General features: G+C 58.0%; 1 protein-coding gene and 1 pseudogene across 3 annotated transcripts in view; both read right to left on the bottom strand.

The window, feature by feature from the left end:
* The window catches only part of ISG20 (interferon stimulated exonuclease gene 20), an 11,314-nt gene extending 1,920 nt beyond the window's left edge, over nt 1–9,394 (bottom strand). The window contains exons 1-2 of one of the 3 annotated variants that reach the window (XM_040642776.1): nt 9,138–9,394; nt 8,652–8,909 (exon numbers count right to left, since the gene is read on the bottom strand). In XM_040642776.1, the coding sequence (XP_040498710.1) occupies nt 8,652–8,879 (228 nt within the window). In that variant the 5' untranslated portion in view covers nt 8,880–8,909; nt 9,138–9,394. The remainder of the gene's footprint in view (nt 1–8,651; nt 8,910–9,137) is intronic. The other 2 variants (XM_040642777.1, XM_040642778.1) reach the window with 2 other exon arrangements.
* Nucleotides 9,395–12,567: 3,173 nt separating this feature from the next.
* On the bottom strand, nt 12,568–16,191 carry LOC121105496 (annotated as a pseudogene).
* Between the last annotated feature and the right edge of the window lie 133 nt (nt 16,192–16,324).

Raw genomic sequence — 16,324 nt, 5'->3', positions numbered from 1 at the left:
TCCCCCCCCCCCCCGGGCTTCCCACCTGTCCTCGAGAAAATGAGGAGACTAGACCGGGCCCCTCCTCACGCTCGGTGGTTTAGGTATGTGCCAAAGGCGCGTCCCTGACTCCTTCCGTGGCTTCCACGTGTGACAGGAGTGGCTGCTGCTGAGCGTGTTCCACGTGCCACGCTAAGTACGTCACATATATTAGGTCACCTCATCCTTTCAACAACCCTCCTGCGGCAAGCACAAGCCCGACCTCGCACAGATGCCCACGCCCTGAGCCCCAGAATCCACGGCCGCGTTGCCGGGCAGGGGGGAGTTCAAGTTGCTGACGGGCTTCAGGTAGAAGACGACCTCCCGACAAGGGCCGTCACCTGGATTACCCACGTGGGCCCAACATAATTGCAAGGGCCCTTCTATGTGGGGGTCAGTGATTTGCCCTGAGGACTTGACAAGCAGCTGCTGGCCTGGATGAGGGAGGAAGGGGCCGGGCGTCAAGGAACAGGGCGGCCTCTAGAAGCTGGAAAAGGCAACGAAACGCACCCTTCCACAGAGCTTCCAGAAAGGAACGCAGCCCTGGCCACACCTCGATTTCGGCCGTTGAGGCCCGTGGCAGACTTCTGAACTGTGGAACGGCGAGCACGTGTGGTGCCTTCAACCACCCAGCTTATGGTTTGGTTACGGCGGCCATAGAAATCGAGCGGATTTCAAAACAAGTTTGTGGATCCCTTGGCACCTCCGCTCTCCAAAGATGGAGCCAAATCCCCCTCGCCTCCAGTGAACGTGGGCCAGCCTGTGTGACTTCTGACTTCTCTGGGGGCCAGTCCCCCAGCAGCCCTGAGCTACCCCGAAGCCACCTGCTGGAGACCCCGCAGGGAGGCGGACAGCCGTGCCCGAGGGGCCCCGGCGCCAGCCACTGGATGGCTGGGCAAGCGGACCTCCCAATAATTCCGGCTCCGGGCCTGCGGGACGCCCGAGCCACCCAGCAGGCCCCACCGGCCAAGCCCCGTCCAGATTGCAGGTGCACGAGCAAAGTAAATATTGACCTTGTTTGAACCACTATGTTTGGAGGTGATTTGCTAAGCACCATTAGATAAGTGGGGCAGTCACAGAGCTAGTGAGTGACGGTGGCAGAGCCAGCCTTCAAAACCAGCAGCAAAGCCACACTCAGGAGCAGGCCTGCTCTGGGCCTCCACCAGCCACGCAGCCGAGCTTTGGGGAGCAAGCCCTAAAGTACCCTCACGAGTGCCCAAGCCCACCGTCTTGCCTCTATCCTGACTCCTTTCCCACGGTGGCCCTGTGGACAGCGTCCTACCTTGGGCCACATGGGCCACTCCCCCTTTTATACCTTGGCTGCCATTGGAGAGGATGCGAGGGGGATCTTGGGCGGAGCTGCGTCAGGCCCTTGCCGGAGGGGCAGCTTGGCGCTCAGGCGCCCCTTTGGACAGGTCTCTAACAGTTTCTGCCCTGTCTTCTGTGCCTGGGGGAGACTTCTGACATGGCTAACACCCTCCCGTGTCTGCTTCTGCATCTAGTGGCTTCCTGGGACATCACGTGGGGCATTACACACTCTCCCTTGGCCACCACAGGATCACTGCAGCCACTCTACAGAAGGGGAAGCCAAGGCTCAGAGACATGAGGCGACTTGTCTGGGGGGTCTGTCCATCTCCCGTCAGCAGGCAGTGTCACCAGCCTGCCCATCACCTCCTCCCCCGTTCCCGTGGTTTTGTCAGTGTGTCGGGGCCACCGCTGGACAGAGCCCACAGTCAGCCTGGGGACTAGGGACGCTCACTTGAGGAATGGAGCTGGGCTGGTCGGATGGACACGGGCTGCTCACACTTGGGCTGCGGCATCCCCCCGTGAAGCCCCAGACATCTGGGATTCTGGATTCCGCATTTCTACGGCTGGTGCCGCCGCTGCTGCTCAGGGCTCACGAGTGGTGAGGGCACAAGGCCTCAGCAGCAGCTTGAGTCCTGTGTGTGGAGGAAAGCACGGTGGCCAGCACAGGGCCGAGCTGGGCAGCCGGCGGTCACGCACCTTTCTTGCTGACATCCTTTCACATTCCTGAACAATGTGGCCTGTTTTCCCCCAACGAGGAGCTGGCTCGGGCCCAGTTCACACAGAGCCCTTGAGGGACTGTCTGCCATTCCAGAAAGGGCAGCCACGGGTCCCAGGCTCAAGAGGGCCGAGTCACTGGGAGGTGGATTCCTGGGAACTTAATCACTTCTGGAGCCCAAGGGTCCGGGGGCGGGGGGTGGGGGTAGGGGGCCTATGGTCAGCACCATGGGACTCATGATGAGACAAATAAAATACGAGGAGTGGACAAGCAGAAGGAAGAGGAAGCCGGGAAAAAAGAAGAATCTATTTGGCGGAGAGGTGCCAGCAACTTTTCAGACCAAGGACGCTGGGCCCTGGGCAGGAAGAGACTGCTGGTCCTCGCTGCGTGCTCTCAGACAGGTCCAAAACCACATGTGGACTTCGGTTCCCCATGTGTAAGGTGAAGGCCGGGAGAGGTGAGGCTCCAGCGGCCCCTTCGCAGCCAGGGCACCACCAGCTTCCTGAGGCAGGGCTGGGAGGGAAGTGGGGGGCCTGCTGAACCCCAGGGACGGGGAGAAGGTGCCAGCTGGCGGGACCTCAGGGCTGCGTGACCTGCTTTGGCTGCGGGACCTGCCCTGAGTCAGTGTCAGGAGGCAGGTGTGTCAAACACAGGGGGCAGAGTCTCAAATTCCTGGAGAGGGCAGAGTGGGGAGGTAGAGGGGCAGTCACCCATCTGCTCTCATCACTGGCCCCGGGCCAGGGACTTTCCTCACCTCACCTGGGCACCCCTCAGCATGAGGATTCCGATTTCCCTGCCACAGAGGGGGGACTGGGGGCCAGAGAGGTGGAGAGGCTTGCCCAGGGGACACAGCTGGTGACTTAAGAGCTGCAGTGAGGTGTCCGGATCTGCCTGACCCCATCCCTATCACTACAGTTGTCCTTGTCACCACCTGCTGAGAACCTAGTTCAGCATTAGTAATGTCAGAGTGGAGAGCGATGCTGGACCCTGGTCAGCTCTCAGTGAGGATTTCCTGAAGCAGGAATGGGGCCCCTATGAGGCCAGAATCATCAGACCATCTTACCGACAGGCAAAGGGGGACACAGAGTGGCGTGTACCCGTGTCCCATGGCAGAGGTGTGATGGCCAATGGCAGGTGTCAGCCTCTAGCCTCCTTCCACTGCATTCCTGCTCTTGTTCCAAGTATTCCTGAGATGTGTCTGATCAGAAAAATCACCTGGGGTCCTTGTTAAAAATCCAGAGGGCCAGGCCCTCCTGTCACCTTCCTGAGTGGCCCCAGTGCCCTTCTTCCTCCGGCCCCCCGCCCTGCTCTGCAGGTGCGCCCGCCCTGTCTGTATCCCACAAGGCTGCTTCTGCTGGGGGAAACCTGGATGGTGACATCATCCTCCTCCATCTGGCCAGGCCCCACAGACACCGGCCCAGTGGCGGGGCCTCCACAGGGCACTTGGCCCAGGCAAGGGCAGCTGTACGGGAAACAGCTGTAGGAAGCCTCACTTCTGCTGCATTTCCCTCCTAAATCGGGAGGCTTCATAGTATTCAGTTGGTTTGTTTGCCAACTAAAAATGTAATTATCCCTCCCCGAGGCCAGTCATGGGTAGGTGCTACTCAACAGACTGGGTTAACATTAAAAGAGCATTAACTTACAAAAATAAACTATAAGCAATTAAAAATTACTGTTAGAAAATAAAACACAAAAAACCCAGCATTAACCCACCAGGTGAGAGCCCTGAATCTGAACACCGAGTTGTAAGCACACTGTATGTCCTTAAGCAAGTCGCTGCCCCTCTCTGGACCTGTCTCCTCATGGGTTCTCTCCCGCACTGACAGCCTGATTTGTAGGGCTCAACGTGGGCACTATCAATACTTCTTCAGTGTGTGTGTGGCCAGGGGAGGGGCTGTGTTGTGCATTATAGGATGGTTTAGCAACATCCCTGTCCTCTCCTTACTGGATGTCAGGACCCCTGCCCCATTTATGACAACCAGAAATGTCTCCAGATACCGCTAAATGTCCCTTGGGGGGCAAATCACTCCACATTAGGAACTGCTGCTCTGGATGACGCTCAGACCTAGAGGTTTCAGAAGGTAACAGGCAGTAACTTCCCGCTATAAAAGTAATGTAACCACATTACAAAAAATAAGAGAGAAAGGAGTGGCGGGATCCCATGCACAATCTCAGTGCCCTATGGCAGCAACCCTCCTGGGTGGATGGGGTGGGGCTTGGTGGCTCCCCAGAGCCCTGCTGGCTGCCATGGGCTGGTCTATGGCTCACCACGACCAGGGCCCACTCGCCGCTCCGGTCGGAGGAAGAGACAGGTGGGTGAGCAGCGTTTGAAAGTTGCCTGTGTGAAACCAAGGCCAGGTGAGCCCTAGACTCACCTGAGAGGGGTCACACAGCCCTGGGGGGTCGGATAAATGGCTGACAGGCTTCTTCCCTTTGAGAGCCCCCCCAACACATGTGGGGACCCGTGATCCCGGTTTCTGACTTGGGGATTAGAACATATGGGTGATAGAGTGGATCGAGCTGCATCTGTGTCCTTGGTCGTGAACACATGACAGCTATTGCCTGTACCACATCTTCACGCACAGGCTGTGCCCGACACTGTCCCTTACACACACTGGACACTTAGCACTCAGCGAGCACTTTTATACACGTCGATCATGGGATCTCACGATCCCAGAGCAAATTCTGGAGCCTGAATTTGGATCTCTGCTACCCCTTCCTTGGACAGCTTGCTCAGCCTTGCGCCTCAGTTTGCTCATCTGTAAAATGGGGTAGTGATGCTGGTTAACCACCTCCCAGGACTCTTGTGGGAGCAACGGCAGCGGTGCGTGGAAAGTGCTGAGGACAGAGCCAGGACACGGTGCTGGGTATACGCGCACTGCTTCCCCCACCCTGTGTCACAGAAGCTCCTACCGAAGGGCACAGAGAAGTTTAGCCACAAGCCAGAGGACACAGACCCACGTCCACACACGTCTGATGACAGGGCACTTGCCCTCCGGCCTCAGGCTGCGTGTGTACCACCGCCTCTCGGCAGCAAAGGCCGGCAGGAGGACAGGGGCGGTTTGTTCCACCCAGCTGCCAGAACGCCTGTATTTTGTGAAAATCAAGTCAACTCCAACCCCACAAACATTCTCAGGGTACCCTCCGTGCGCAAAGCACACCATCCAGTCTGGGGGCAGGATAAATCACACCGCACCACGTGGCACTAGGCGGACCATGCGTGCGGACAGGCAAGCTTTAAGTACAGAGGCCATAGCAAGAACTAGAGGTGCCCACACAGGGAGGTGCGGATGGCGGGCAGGGTGGGGAAGGGCATCACAGAGGACTCCTCTGGCCGGGGCCTGCCAGCGTGGTAGCAGATCGAGGGGCAGGGATGGGGGACAGGGGGAGAGTCGGGGTGTGGCTGGATGGTGGCTGAGCTAGGAGGGAAGGCAGGAAGGGCAGGTCGGGAGGGTTTGGAGGTCCGAGAGTGTTGTGCTGGGGGACCTTGGGCAATGGGGAGCCATGGGAGGTATTTGAACAGTGGAATGGGGAGGCTGTGATCTGAGCCAGGCCTGGGGAAGTTTCGCTGGCACCAGGTGGGAGAGATTGAGAGCAGGCATACCTGCTGTTCAGGCAGAAAACGAGAGCCGGAATCTAAGACCATGGTTCTCAAGGGAAGTCAGAAAGGGGACTCGGACCTATCATCTGGGGTCTGCCCTTCTTTCTCCATGGGCACAGCAGCCATGGGCCCGGCACTGTGTTTCGGGCTACAGGCCACATCACGACAAGGCCAGGGAGGAGGCATTAGCACCCCCTGTCACTGATGAGCAAACAGGTTCAGAAAGATTCGAAAACTTGCCAAAGGTCACACAAACCACTGAGTGACGGAGCAGGAGCAGGAAATGTAAACCCCAGATGTGGTTCAAAGGTCTGCCTGGTCTATAGATTCTTGGTTCCCTCTCTGAGTGGTTTCTCAGTGCCTGCTCTGGGCAGGGCTCCGAGCTACACGCGGGAAGCCTGGGGCCTGGCATAATCTCCTGCTGAGATCCAAAGCTTCTGCGCTGAACCTGGATGGGGACCTAGGCGGCGCGACGCCCAGGCCAGCGGATGTGAGCAGCATCTCCCTGCTGCCTCCTCTCCCCCTGCTCTGGGCTCTCCTGCCCTTTCTGCCGCTCTGCCAGCGAGGGGGTGGGAGGCCGGGGAGAGAAGGAGCAGGAAGGACGGAGACACACAGTCCACCTGACTGCTCAGTGGGGATCTGAATGTGGGGGCTCCCGCCGTGTCCCTGGGCCTCCTGCTGACCCCTGAACAGCCAACCCACCTCTTCCTTATGTGCCTTCCCCTACTTGGTGACTCCCCTTTGGCCACCTCCATCCTAACATTTTTTCCGTCCCAGTCCTCTGTTTGCTGATACCCCCCAGGGGACTCTGACTCGCCCCCTATTGACATCTCTTTCCTCACTACCATCTAGCCTCCCCAGCACCCCCCATTCCAGTCTTCTCGAGACTTGGGTTTGATCCTGCCATGCTCTTGCTCAAGAATCTTCCATGGCTCTCTGTGGCCCACTGGGTTGCGGACACAGGCTCCGCCCACCCCTTGCAAATACCACCAGCCTCATGGAGTCTTTCCAGTGCCATGCAGATGTACTGCACCCCCAGCTCAGGGCTCCCCGGCCTCCTCTTACTACCTATAGGACAGTGCTGTCCAGTAGACAATACCATGAGCCACATATGTAATTTTTAAATCATCTAATCACCATATTTGAAAAGGTAAAAATAGGGGAAGTTAGTTTTAATATGCTTTATTGAACCTAATATTCCAAAATACTATCATCTTACCATGTAATTGATATAAAAAACTATTGAGGTATTTTATGAATTTTTTAATACAAGTCTTTGCAATCCCGTGTGCGTTTTAACTTACAGCACATCACGGTTCGGACCAGCCACTTCTGGGGTGCTCACAGCTGCATGTGGCTCGGCGGGCCCCTACTGGATGCACAGCCCTAGAGGTCTGAGGCTGAGCTCCGAGTCCTGACCACCTTTGGTTATGGGAACCTTCGCGAGTCACTTAGTGTTACTGGTTGAATTGTGTGTGCCCTCCCCCAATTTATATGTTGAAATCCTAACCCCCAGCACCTCAAAACGTGACTTATTGGGAAATAAGGTCATTGCAGATGCAATTAGTGGAGGCCATCAGGGCCCTAAAACAACAGGACCGCTGTCCTTACAAACGAGCAACGGGGGCACAAAACACGCACACGACGAGAATACCATGCGAACAAGAAGGCAGAGATTGGGGTGATGCTTCTACGAGCCAAGACACACTCAGGACTGCCACGACCCCCGGACGCTGGGGGAGAGACGCAGCACGGACTCTCCGGCACAGCTGCGGAAGGAAGCAAGCCTGCCGACACCCTGAGCTTGGACTTCCAGCCTCCACGACCACGGGACTTCTGTTGCTGGAGCCCCCAGTCTGCGGTACTTCAGTACAGTGGCCCCAGCAAACAACACACTCAGTTCAAGCAGGCCTTCGTTTGCGCATCTGTGATATGGGGCTAACAGACAATCGTGAACAGCTAACCTTTCTGGAGTCCTCATCTAGGCACTCTCTCTAGACACTTGCTCAATCCTCACGATAATCCTGTGAAATTGCTACTGTTCTTACACCCAGTTTCTGTTCCAGAGGCCACCCGAGCAACTTGCCCGAGGTAACTCAGCTGAGTCACCAGCCAGGATTCAAGACTGGCCCTCTTAACTCTGGGTTCACAGCTCCCGAGAACCCTCCTGGCGGCTGTCCCGGCAGGTGGGAGCGAGCCCCAGAGCGCCTGTGCTCAGGAAGCAGGAGGCATTGTTGTTTATGTTCTGCGTGTATCTCCAGCGGCCGGAGCCCGGCACGCATGCAGTGTGTGCCGCTGAGACAAACCACAGTCCTCTGTGCTCCTCTGGGACTCCCCCCAAGCCCCAGCAGCCCAGACACTGATGAATTTACTTGTGTTTCTCAACTTTCCCAGAAGTGACTAACGCTGGTGCAAGAAGAGGTTGAGTTTGCTTTCCATCCTGTGACTCAGAGAAACAGAAACAGAAACTGGGGCCTGAACAAGTCATCACAATTAGGTGAGCCAGGAGGGTAGGAAATCTTGGGGCCACAAACTGATCTCAAGCAGATGGAAGCCCTACCGTGGGTCTGGATGCAAGCTCTCCCCTCGGCCCAGGGGCTCCGGCCTGTTCTCCAAGACCGGGAGCCCCCCACCAAGGGCCCAGCCAGTGAGAGCCCGTTTCCTCATTTCCTCCTGGGGCTGACCAGGGGCAGCCAGGGTAGAGAAAAGAATCCCACCATGGGGAACATCAGGTGGGACCCAGTTCCCCCATCACAAGGCCACCAAGGTGGACCGGATGCCTTGAAGCCTGCTCCCAGGTGTGAGTCTAGGCTGAGGGCAGGAGGCCTTTGCACAGATGCCTTCGTGCTCCCTCGTGCAGAGGTGGGGGGAATCTGCCACATCTGGGGTCACAGGTCACAGATCTGGCACCTGCGGAAGGTGCCAGGGAAGTGTGCACCTGTATGTGTGTGTGGGGGTCCGCGGCCTCCCCGCCACCCCAGCCTGGCCGGTGGACGGCCCTCCACTCACCTCCCGCCTGGCCACGGCGAATGGCCTGGCCGCCTCCATGTGCCAAGGCGTGATCCCGCTGACCGGGGTCCTGTAATCAGTGATCTCCCCCTCCGGCCGGATGAACTCGTCGTAGAGCACGGTGCCGTGGACGTCCACGAGGCTGCAGCGAGCTAAGCCGCTCTCCCGGCCGGGCCCCAGCCCCACCATCTCGCAGTCCATGGCCACCACCTCCAGGTTGCTTGCCATGCTTCACCGGGACCCGGACCCTCAGACGTGCTGGAGAGGGCAGGCAGGCGGGGCATCGCTCAAGGGCCAGCCACGGGGCCAACACCCCGCCAGCCTGTGCCCTCTGCCCTGTTTGTCATGAACACCACCCGGCAACAGGCAAAGCCGGCCTCTTCCCACCCCGCCCGGCTTCCTGAGCCTAGCGGTCCTGGGGCCTCAGGACCAGCAGGCCCCCTGCTTCCACGCCCCCCAACCCCCACCGCCCCAGCTCCCACTCACCTGCCTGCCTCTGCTGCCTTCGGCTCACGTCTGCCTCTCTGGTGCCACTTCTCCGCTACTGCAGTCACTCTGAGCTGTGACTCATCTCTGACTTCACGCCGGGAATCCCGACCCTGTTTCAGTTTCTGGTTTGTTATCAGGTGAAGTCAGGGGCGCGGGAGGCCGGGCACATGGGCTGGGCTGCTGGCAGCCTCCCCGTCCTCGCCGCTCGCCTTTACCCCTGTCCCCCGCCCCGCCAAGCGCTTGTGCTTGGAGCCCTCCCCTTCTCTGATAAGGCGGCTGATGAGAATCGAGTGGATTGCCACACCTTCCTTCCCTTTCTCACCCTCCGCCTGCCCCGAGAATAAACATTCCCAGGATTGGAGACCACAGAATGTCCCACAACTTCCGGGGCCACTACCAACCTGACACTCAGTGACATCTCTTATGGGGGCAGCAGGAGCCGGCTCTTGGGACATTGAGGCTATTAATAGGGAGGCATGAGAAGGTTGGGTGTGAGTGGGGCTACCCGCCCCCCACTCAGGGAAGTCGAGGAGGTCGGGAGGGAGCCCCTAGAGTCTCCAGTGCTTCGGGGTGTCTCAGAATCCACCATCTGTCTGCCGTCAAAGGGCTCCGCCTCCAGCCAGGCTGAGGACTAGGAAAAGAAAGCCTGGAAGGAGCCCCCCACCAGTCTGGCCACACACTCCACCCGCTCCCAGGCTGTACTCTGACCTCTTACAATGGTGCCTGACACATGGAGAGCACTCGGTATTTATTGAATAGATGAATGAGTTACAGCTACGATAAAAACAGAGCGAGCTTTCAGGGAGAAGCCGTCAGCACGGACTGCAGTGAGGCTCTTGCCTCCTGCCGCAGACCCACAAGGGCTAAGCTTCGAGCTGTGGGATCTGATTGCCCCCAGATGTCACCAAGACTTGTGGCTTGGAAAGGAATTTCCCCAGGTCCCTGGTGCTCTCACCAAGTGATGTCTCACTGTAACAGACCTCAAACATAACATCAAGTCCTGAAATATGTCTAAAGGATAAGGCATTGTTTGTTGATTGTCGTTCAATTGGTTTGACTTTGAGATATGAGATTATTTGGGGTTCCCATCCCAAATGAGCAACTTTTGCTTGAATTCAGACTGTTTGGGGACTTTTTGTGGCTCAAATGCATAAAGGATTATGACTCTGATTTAGGGAGATGAAGCAAAATGTGTTTACGTGAATATCCATTGAAAAAGTAACCCCTGAAAGACCCAATGGAGACGTTTCTGCTTCTACAACCCCCATAGGGACCCCACGGATCTCACCCCTTCACATTGCTGGCCTCCTCGGGTCTCAGACAGAACATATGCCCACCCGTCCTGTTCTGTGCCCCGGAGTCCTGCTCTGTAGTCACCAGCCCCACATTTCCCCTTTGCCCTGTCCCACCTGTGCATCAGCTCCCGGGCCTTCCTGCCTCCACCTTATGCCCTGCTCCACACTGTCCTTCAAATCTGAAAAGATTTCGTTTCCCCACATCTATCTCTTGCACTGTTTGGGACAGCAGTTGGCTCCAGAACCTACAGTCATTTCCTGTTGTCCAAAAATAAAAAGCAAACCTCAACTCCCATGCAGTTTCCGAGACCCCATCACCTGCTCCAGTGGCCTTTCCAATCGCATCTTGCATCACTGTGCACACCTAAATCCGGGGCCTTTGTGATTCACGCAGTGCCTCCTACAGACACGCCCCCACCCCACCCCCGGGGTCCTCCCATTCCGGGCCCTAGGGCCAGCAGGGCAGGATCGGGTCTCTGGTCTCTGTCTTCGGTCCTGCTGCAAAGGCCAGCCCCTCTCCACACCTTCACCACCCCTCCTTCCCTCCTCCCACTGCACTGGCTGTCTGTTCCCCAGGGCCTGGGCATGTGCTAGCCCAGCTCGAAAGCTCTGCTTCCAGGTTATCTACCCAGTTTGCTCCCTCTCCCTCAGGCCTCCCACCAAGGCCTTTTCTGACTTCTATTCAAAACTGTACCTCCTCTCGCTTCTGGATTTCTTCTGTAGGAATAATCAGCGCCATCTGAAATACTGTGTATCTCACTTGTTCATTCACTGTTCCTGCTCCCACTTGTTTGGTTTGCTGCAAGGCCCCCAGCCCCTGGAGCCCTGCCTGGGTCCCAGGTATTGTGTGCACTGAGGTTAGACACAGGCACTGTGCAAGCCCAGGGGAGGAATCCCTGACCCCAGCCAGGGAGGGGCTGCTCCTAGATTGGATGCTCCCCCCGGCCCCCCACCCCAGGTGCCCAGACCCAGCCGGCAAATCTTAGGTCGGGTGACCGAAGGAAAATGAGTCACTCAGGGCAAACCTCTCAGCCTTACAAGACACACGTCCTATCTCACATGGCCCGCCTGTGGCCGCACAAGGTACAGAGGCTGCCACTGTGTGGCCCCAGGTACAGGGCACAGGCCAGGAGGATGATTCATAACAGTGGGTCAGACACCACTCCCTGCAGGTACCCTGACCTTTGAATTCCTGTTCAACCATCTGTCTCAGCGGGGCCTGTGCTCCAAAAGGCGCATGTGTGAATTTCTCAATCCCGTGTGGCAGGTAGAAGCGTCTCCATCGAATGTCAGCAATTTCATGTGGGTCATGCAAAAGTGCTAATGGGATACATTTTTAAAAAGACATAAAAAGTGAAAAATGAACTATATATCAATAAACACGCAAAAGAGGTTCAAAATCTCTACTCGTTAGGGAAATGCAAATTAAAACCAAATTAAAACCCCACGCCCACTAGGATACCCTACCAAAAAAAACCCCAAACAGAACAGAACAAAACAAACAAACAAAAATAACAAGTGTGGGTGAGGATGTGGAGAAATGGGAAAGCCTCTGGGCTGTGGGTGGGGATGCAAACTGGTACAGCCGCGGTGTCAGACAGCACGGCGGGTCCTCCAACACTCCCAACACAGATCCACCAGAGACGATCCAGCAATCTCACTTCTGGGTCTGCACCCATGGGAACCGAAAGCAGAATCCCAAAAATACTGCACACCCACGTTCACAGCAACATTATTCACAACCAAGCGGGGAAGTCACCCAAGTGTTCACTGAGGGCTGACTAGGGTCAACAGAATGCGGTCTATGCGTCCAAATGATTATTCAGCCTTAAAAGGGAGGGAAATTCTGACACATACTACACATGGATGAACTGCGAGGGCCGTACGCTAAGTGAAATGAGCTAATCACAAAGACAAAGACTGTATGATGCTACTTATATGGGCACCTGGTCAGATTCAGAGAAACAGAAAGTGGAAGGGTGGTGGTCCGGGGCTGGAGGGAGGGGGGAGTCAGGAGTTCGTGTTTAATGGGCAGTTTTTGTTTTGCTCGATGGCAAAGCTCAGACTGGCTGTACGACAATGTAAATATTCTCAACGCCACGGAACTACACCCTTAGAAACGGTCAAGTTGGTAACTTGCATGTTAGGTGTATTTTATCACAATTAGAACTAAACATTTTCTTGGCAAGTGAGTACATAGCCTCAGAAGAAACAAACTTTGTGCTCTACAATAAGGCAGTTATAAAATTAAAAAAACCAAAACCACGTAAATTCTGTAGCTCTAGAATGTTGTCGCATCCCAAAGCATCACTTGAAAGCTCCCACCTCAACGGCCGAAGCGCCCAGCAAGACTCAGTGCCCCAGCACCCCCGATCCCTCCACCAAGCCGCCCTCCCACTCCAGCCTGACAGTTCAGAAAAGGGCCCTTCACCCCCTTTTCTAATTGAGTTTTATTCCCGAACAAATGGTTTTACAACAAAGCTGATTTTAAACCCAGTACATTTCCCCACTGGTAACAGCTCCATCTTCCTTCAACCCAGAGCCCAAAGAATCAAAACTGCGGCCTCGCCGGGCTGTGAGTCTGGCGCCAGCTACAGACTTGGAAGGAGTCCAGAACAAAGCGCTGGAGCAGGCCGGCCGAGGTCGATGCCTCCGCCGGCTCCCTGCTCCGCAGACAGGGAAGGAGCTGGGGACAGACACCTTGGAAGTAGTGTGGTTTCAGCAGTGTCTCTGAGTTCCCCGCCCTGCTGCTTGGGTCAGACTGACATAAAACCACTGTCATTTCCTGCACGCAGAGGAGGGACACCGAGCGCACACAGGTCACCCAGCCGCAGGGAGCAGTGAGGACCCGGCTCCCCAGCACCTCCATGCTGTGTCCTTGGACACTGTGCTGCGCAGTCAGCACTGATCCCCACGACAACCCTGTGAGGTAGGCTGTGGCATCGTCCGCATTTTACAGAGGAGGAAACGGGCTCAAGAGTGAGGTCACCTCCTTGCTCAAGGTCTCACAGCTATTAAGTGGCAAGCAAAGATGGGGCGCAAAGGTCTGTGCGGACCTGAGCTCTTGGTTAACCTCAATACTCCCAAACTGCCCCTTGGGAAACACGGAAAGAGGGGTGGCAGATGAGATCCTGACAGAGAAGTATCTAGAGAGTTGGAGAAAACCCAAGAACCACGATGACTGTGGATCCAAGTGACTGAGGGGACACCAGCCCGAGTGTGGACACACTGCACGGCTGCCCCTGCCTGGCCCTCACCCCATGGACACGCACTCTGCCCCCCTACACACTGGGGGCCTTGCTCTTAATAAAGAAGGTCCCTTGGCGGTAGCTCTGCACAGGGTTCCAGAAGTCAAACTGCTGTCTTGTTTCTCAGGCTTGTGCTTAAGAGCCTAGTGCCCGAGCTGGGTCAAAATTAATACGCCAGGGTCTCTCCCCGAAGCTTAGCCGCTCTCCCTCCTCTCAGAACTGTGCCTGGTGACTCCTGGTGCCAGCTCCCCACGAGCTTGTGGGCTCCGCCAGTCCGTCGCAGCCGAGCACTGAGTTCCCACGATGGCGACAGCCAGAGTTCTAGTTCAGAGAGAAAGGACAGGAATGTCCTGTAGAGTGGCCTTAATTCCATACGTTCAGGGCACATTCGTTCTGAACCTGACAATGCCCGTGGAGGAAGGGGAGGGCAGTAAGAGAGGAGAGCTTTACCCCAAGTCACTGAGCTAACACCCCAGGGAGGAGACGTCACCCCTCAGGTAGCACAGCGTGGGGGTGGGGAAGGCCAGTGACAGCTGGGCTGGTCGGCCGGCACACGCCCTCCTCCGGCTGGGTCCTCAGAGCCTGCCCACCTGACGTTTCCACAGTGTCTATAAAGTGCCATTAGCAAACCCCAGGAGTGGGGGGTGAGTGCCCACAACAGCCCTGGGAGAGGGAGCCAAGAGGACAGATGGTCCCAACTGCCCGGACGCTGACAGCAGGCGAGCCACATCCCGCCCTGCGCGGATGACACACCCAGGGCCCTCCTGGCCCCCCTGCACCCGACTCGCTCCAGCCGGAGGCCGCCTGAGAGCCTCTCCTGCCTCACTCCCTTCGGTCCTGGGCCTCCCCCGTTCCTCCGCGGGGGCCCTGGGCCAGGTCCTCGGGCCAGTACTGGTCCTCCATGTACTGCTCCATGTCCGTGCTGCTGTCGGGCTCTCCGTCCTCGGGCCGGGGCGGGAGGCCGCGGCCTCCTGTTCCTCCCACCGCACCTCCACCAGCCGGTAGAGCTCCATGGCCGTGACGGCGTTTCCACCGACGAGTGCCCGTGCTGGCCGGCTCGCGGACGACAGCCCTCGTACCCACCGCCCGAGGTCCCAGCTCTGGTGTGTCCTCTCGGGACGGGGTGAGGGGCTCGAGTGGGGGCGCAGGTCTGAAGAGCCAGCCCGCAAGCCTGTGGCTGTCCAACGCTGGCTGGGGAAGCGGAAGGCGGGACACCGTGCTTTCTCCCAGGTCCCCCCGGACGGGAAGGAAGGAAACGACAGCAGCCGGAGGCGCAGCCCGCCGCCCGACGGGCCGTCTCGCCCGCCCGCCCGGCCCGCGACCTGGATCTTCTTGCGCAGCAGCTGCAGGGCCAGGTCCTTCAGGGAGACCCGGCGTCGCGTGTGGAGGCCGGGCTGGTGGAGGAGGCTGGGCACGTAAGTGGTGTCCCGGGTCTGGCTCCGAGGGTGGACGTACTTGAGGGCCTGGAAGTCGTTGTGGAGCGCGTGCCCCACCACCACCTTGCCCTTCAGGAGCTTGAGGATCTGGGGGCGGACAAAGGCGCGGGAGGCCCCGCCGTCAAGGAGGCCCAGGACACGTGCTGCCGCCCCGACCGCTGGGGCGTGGAGCCCTGCGAAGGGTGGCAGCCCGGAGCGGGGAGCCTCGAGCCCCACACTCAGCCACGCTGCCTCAAGTCCGAAGCCTGGCCCTGCGACTTGCTGCGACCCGGGGCGCGCGTCAGCTCTCTAACCCACCAGAGTGCGCTCTCCACGGGCTGGTTTCGAGCGTTCGGGGAAGCCACGCGTGGAGAACGTCTCCTAGTTCATCAGTACAAGCAACCGTGTCCTGCTCGCCGTCCTGTCTCAGCCTGGAAATCCTCACCGGCCTCCCCCACCCCACCCAGCTCTCCTGCCAACTCCTCTTGAGGCCCGTCTCGGCTGACACGTCAGGAGGCCTCCCCCACGACTGCCCCAGCGACGTGAGGACCCTGTGGTGGAATGCATTCGTCACATGTGCTAAGTACACCTTTAGCTCTGGCGCGGTCTACACACTAACCGTCCATGTCAGCTCAGCGTGAACACCAGGGACCATGTCTGACTTGACTAGCGGTGCTCCCTGGAAGCTCCGCACACAGGAGCTGATGGACGAAGACCCGCTGGCTGACGTCCAGAGAACCGGGCCGGCCCCAGAGATGAGCCCAGAACAGCAGCCTTTGTGAGCCCCAGCAGACACGGCCCCTCCTCGGTGTCCTGTCCCTCTGCCCCTCTGCTGCAGGGCTCCACTTCCCGCCCTGGAAACCTCGGCTCTCGGGCTCAGCACTCACCATGTGCATAGCGTGTGCCCTGCCTTCCATGCTCCTCGGGCCCCAGGGAGGCCGCGTCCAGGGCCACAGGCCTGCAATGCCCTCCAGCCCTCGGCGCTGAGCCTGGCTCTCCTGGTCACCGCCGCGGACCCCCGCAGCTCGCTTCTGTTGGCCGTGTCCAGCTCATCATGAAACCCAGCTTTCACAGCAGATGGAGGAGGTGCCATTTAGACTTCCGTGGGGGCACATGCCACCACACTTCAGTCGCACGCCGCACAGCACGGGGCGGGAAGGGATCAAACACACTCCATACTGGCTGAGTCGGAGCAGACAAGAAACGGTCCTGGTCCCGGAGCCCCA

Source organism: Ursus maritimus, unplaced genomic scaffold, assembly GCF_017311325.1.
Source record: "Ursus maritimus isolate PB19 unplaced genomic scaffold, ASM1731132v1 scaffold_27, whole genome shotgun sequence".
In the NCBI taxonomy this organism is placed as follows: domain Eukaryota; kingdom Metazoa; phylum Chordata; class Mammalia; order Carnivora; family Ursidae; genus Ursus; species Ursus maritimus.
Note: the sequence above shows the minus strand (reverse complement) of the source record. Positions and strands in the feature narration are given on the sequence as shown.